This window comes from Vipera berus (assembly GCF_964194415.1).
Source record: "Vipera berus genome assembly, chromosome: 2".
Classification (NCBI taxonomy): Eukaryota; Metazoa; Chordata; class Lepidosauria; order Squamata; family Viperidae; genus Vipera; species Vipera berus.
In genome coordinates, this window is record NC_138203.1 from 274,210,567 (window position 1) to 274,215,565 (window position 4,999).

Sequence of the window (4,999 nt, forward strand, 5' to 3'; positions counted from 1 at the left end):
GCTAAGAGAAAGGCAGCTTAGAAAGAGCAGATGATTCTCTATATATGATACATGTTTCCAAAAAGCACTTCAAAGGGTTGTAAAAAAAAGGTTGGCAATACAGATGTGCATGCAAAAGTATATAAAAGTCGTCCCACTCACTCTTTGACTGATACTTTTTTTATTAGAAATTTTTAATCTAATTATAAATACAAAGGTAGAAAATAAGATCTGTCGTTAGATGGCGCTGTATACATCAGCAAGGCTGGCGATTAAGGAACTGTCAGCGCAGAGGCGGCATCGGTAGTTTGGAAAGGGTTGAACCATAGAGTATTAAATTGGTAGAGAGGACGTCGGAGAAGACGAGAAAGAAGGTAGAAGAATGTCTTCCGGTTCAGCAATGTGAATATGCTGGTGGTGTAGATGGCTCTCGCGCTCTTCCCAGAGTCGAAGCTAATGCTGGAAGGTGAGTCGAAGAGTCGGAGGAGAAGCCGGGAGCAAGTAGAGCTGTTTGGTTTCCTCCACGGTGTAGAAGCAGAGAGGCAACAAGGCTGAAACGTGTCGGGTGCTGCATATTTTATAAATAAAGTAAATTTTACACCACTAGTGCTGCATGCTTTAAAAGCGACGCCTGCAATTTTCTCGTGGTTGCAAAGTCTCCAAGTTAGGTTTGATGCCTTGTGATTTTATGGAGGTTGCTTTCTTGGCAACAAGATGAGGCTGATTTGCTATTGCTTTCTTCTGGGATTGTTTTCTTACTTTCCATGTCTAGCTAATAAACACTGGATTTCCCCGTGGTGCCCCATCTAGTGTATTAACCAGGTTCAACCGTGCTTAACCCAGCATTTTTTTTAAAAAAAAAAAGCTTTTGAACACCATTTGGAATTTTCAGTTGTGTACATAGCCCTAGCTTACTACTTTTTCACTGCCCCATCAGAGATATGGTGGCACTGAACAAGGAAATATACAACTTGTCTTCAAAGTTGTGGCTGTTGCAGTTATTTGGGTACTGGCACTGGCTTGCAGTTGTGACAGTTGTAGTGTCCCACAGTCATGGAATTGCCATGAGTGAGACCTTCACAGCTGGTTTCCAACAAACAAAATCAGTTGGGAAACTGACAGAAAGTTGCAACTCAGAATCATGTTACATTGCACATAACAACCCATGGTGATTTGCTTAATGATTGCAGCTAGAACTGATGTTGTAAATTGGCACTATAATGTGACATCTTGGTTAATGACCACAGTTTAAAAGTTGCCTGTCGGTAGTTGTGGTCAGTAAGTGAGGACAACACATATTGTGATGTCACTGATTCATGACTCACTGGATATTTGAAGTTGGGTCTCACTAGACTTATAGACTTATATAAACAGATAATGAACTTTGAGTAATGTAAGAGGTTTTATTAACATTGTAGCATGTTTGCTTCTTAATTGTAATTTATGCTTTGTTTTCATTATGTTGACTAACCATTTTATAGACCACAATTAAACTAACCCTCTTGTGTGAATTTTATAGACAAAGCGGATGGCAATAAGTACTCTGGACAACTGAGAATAACAAGCATCATTGAAAAGGAAAGAAAATCAAGCCAACAATCAAAACCATTTCCATTTCCTCCAGAAAACCACAGACTTTTCTTCAGTAGCAGGTTGAGAGAAAAAGGAAGAAAACCATGAAAAGAATATTGAACTGGACAAAATAAAGTATGTGGAACTCAAGGAAATATTGCATGAAAAGATCAAGGGGATTTTTTTCCATATTCAAAAAACATGGGAAGTCAGTGGGAAGGAAAAGATCACTTGGATGGCCATGTAGGGTGGAAAGCACTGCAGGCTTTACCGGTGAGGAAGAAAACTAGCTTGAGTCAAAACTCCATCGAACGAGGGATCCAAAGAATTTTTAACTTGCTTCAGAATCCAAGAATGCCAATGGTGGAAAAACACCATAGATATGCATATTGTGGGGAAAGCATGGATAGTAAATCACAGTTGATAATACACCATGTATGAATGTCCAGTTTGTGGCAAAAGTTTCAGTCAGAATTCCAGTCTCATGATACACCAGTGGACACATACAGGAGACAAACCATATGAGTGTCCAGAATGTGGAAAAGGTTTCCGTCAGAATTCCCACCTGGTGATACACCAGAAGATTCACACAGGAGAGAAACCATATGAGTGTCCAGATTGTTCAAAATGTTTCATTCGGAATTGTGACTTGGTGATACACCAGAGGACACACACAGGAGAGAAACCATATGAGTGTCTGAATTGTGGAAAATGTTTCAGTCAGAATTTTGACCTAGTGATACATCAGAGGACTCACACAGGAGAGAAACCATATGAGTGTCCAGTTTGTGGCAAAAATTTCAACTGGAATTCACACTTGGTGGTACATCAACGGACTCATACAGGAGTGAAACCATATGTGTGTCCAGATTGTGGAAAAAGTTTCAATTGGAATTCACATTTGGTGGTACACCAGCGGACTCACACAGGAGAGAAACCATATGAGTGTCCAGATTGTGGAAAAACTTTCATTCGGAATTCTGACCTAGTGAGACACCATGCAACACACACAGGGGAGAAACCGTATGAGTGCCTGATTTGTGGAAAAAATTTCAGTCGGAATTCTTACCTGGTAATACACCAGAAGATTCACACAGGCGAGAAACCGTATAAGTGTCTGGAGTGTGGAAAAGGTTTCAGTCAGAATTCCTCCCTGGTGATACATCAGAGAACTCACTCAGGGGAGAAACCTTATGAGTGTCTGGATTGTGGAAAATGTTTTAGTCAGAATTCCAGCCTGGTGAGACACCAGAGGAGTCACACAGCAGACAAAGTATATGAATGCCCAGATTGTGGGGAAGGTTTCTGTCTGAATTCCCACCTGGTGATACACCAGAAGATTCACACAGGGAAGAAACTATATGAGTGTCCAGATTGTTGGAAATGTTTCCTTCGGAATTCTGAGCTGGTGATACACCAGAGGACTCACACAGGAGAGAAACCGTACGAGTGTCCAGACTGTGGGAAAGATTTCAGTACTAGGTCTAACCTTATAAACCATGTACGTATACACACAGGGGAGAAACCATTTACGTGCCCCGAGTGTGAACAGTGCTTCAGGAAACATTCCACCCTTATCGCACACAAGAAAATCCACATTAGGTCCAAAGTGATGAGTGTAGAGAAGGCTTGAATTTCATTTTTAATGTCCCATTGTACGTCCAGCTGAGAAACTGGCTATTTACTTTCTGGCCTGATTCTTTTAAATCAAATATGTCATAGTATTAGATGTGAAGGAAGGGAGAAATTCTGCAAAAATCTTTATAGCGGTGTCATTTGCATTTTTATCATGATAGAAATATCACATGCAGAGTCCCAGCCTTCTTCTAGCTGGATGTCCTTGAAATTTTGAGAATTCCCCAGCCAGCATCTCCTCAGGATAGGAGCACTAACACAGACTATACAGATTGTGGCTCCTCATATGAGGAGAAAGCGAGAGGAGAAGTAGAGCTGGTTCAAAGTTCATCTTTTCCTAACTGTTCCAGGAATGCGGTGCACCAAGCATGTCAGTTCAGATTGGGTCAAGAATGAGGCAGGCAAATGGAAGAAATCATATGAGTAGCACATATATTGGGGGAGTTTGGGGCAGTGACAAAAGCAGTGTAAAATTTCAGATGTAAAGGCTGTTCTGCCTTGCAAGTGACCTTTGTGGAGAAGAGCTGTAGGAATATTGAGTTGAGGAGAAAAGGGATTGTGATTTTGAGCACAGGATTTCCAGGTTTATTCACAACTCCTGCTGTGATCTTTGTTTTTAGGGGCCTTCTTGTTAGCCTTTGATGGCTGGGGGCGGGGAAGAGCAGCACAGAGAGGCTGATACTTTTGTGGTCCCCCCCCCCTTTGTAGAGAGAGGTGAGGAAAAACAATGGTAGGTTTCATTTCTAAAACAGCATTGTGTAAGAATCATGAATAGCTTTTGAGAAAGAAAAAAAAGGAAATTGTCAGCATTTCTGTAAACATTGGGATAGGGTAATGCAAAGCTCTCTTCCCAACACGAGAGATGTTTCTTGCTCTTTAACTTCTCTTCCAGGGCACCTTAATATTTTTCAAAAATTCCTTCAAATAAAGAGAGGAACATCATTTTTTTTTTTTTTTTTTTTTTTTTTTTGCCGGCTCCGAAGATGGCGGACGCGCTGGGGAGAGCTCCGTAGCCCCCAACAGTAAGGCGTCCCCCCAGGAGCCCCCCAGGGACGTCAATGGACCCCTGGGGTGGGGCAAGAATTTCGGGCAAAACAGCTGGGTAACTATGCCGCCCGCTGCCTCCCGGAACAACTGCAGGGGTGCCAGGACACCCCTGCCCCGCCGCCTGGGCCGCTGGCGACCGTTATAACGGAGCCAGCACCCTCCGCCCTGCCTCTGCCGCTGTCAACTGCTGAGCAAGGGCGGCGCCTCCGCCGATCAGCTGTGCGGCGGAGGCCCCGGCGGGAAGGATGGCAGCGGCTGCGGCAACGATTTTTTTTCAAGCCCCCAGGCTGGTCGTGGATCCAGGGACGCTGGCAACGGCGATGGCGGTGGCGGCGGGGCGCCTCCAGGCCCCCCCCCCTGGCCATCGAGGAGGGGCCGGAGGCTCTGCTCTGCCCCGGCCCCCCCACAGGCTCCCGGGCGACGGCGGCGTCTCCAGGTTATCAGCGGAGACGCCGCGGACCAGCTGGACCAGCTGGGTGGCGGAGGCGAAGGCATCGGCGGCGCCGGAGGTGAGAGACCCGCCCCTGGACCACGGCAGCCGTCGCAGCCATCCAGGAGGGGCCGGAGGCTCTGCTCTGCCCCGCCCCCCCCCCCACCGGCTCCCGGGCGACGGCGGCACCAGCTGGACCAGCTGGGTGGCGGAGGCGAAGGCATCGGCGGCGCCGGAGGTGAGAGACCCGCCCCTGGACCACGGCAGCCGTCGCAGCCATCCAGGAGGGGCCGGAGGCTCTGCTCTGCCCCGGCCCCCCCCCACCGGCTCCCGGGC

At 46.3% G+C, this 4,999-nt stretch overlaps 1 protein-coding gene across 1 annotated transcript; it reads left to right on the forward strand.

Annotated features, from left to right (window-relative positions):
• Positions 1-330: 330 nt before the first annotated feature.
• On the forward strand, positions 331-4,729 carry LOC308662045 (uncharacterized protein). Its single transcript, XM_081317462.1, has 2 exons — positions 331-445; positions 1,499-4,729. The coding sequence occupies exon 2, from the start codon at positions 1,985-1,987 to the stop codon at positions 3,182-3,184; it is 1,200 nt and encodes a 399-aa protein (XP_081173588.1). The 5' UTR covers positions 331-445; positions 1,499-1,984; the 3' UTR covers positions 3,185-4,729.
• Positions 4,730-4,999: the final 270 nt, after the last annotated feature.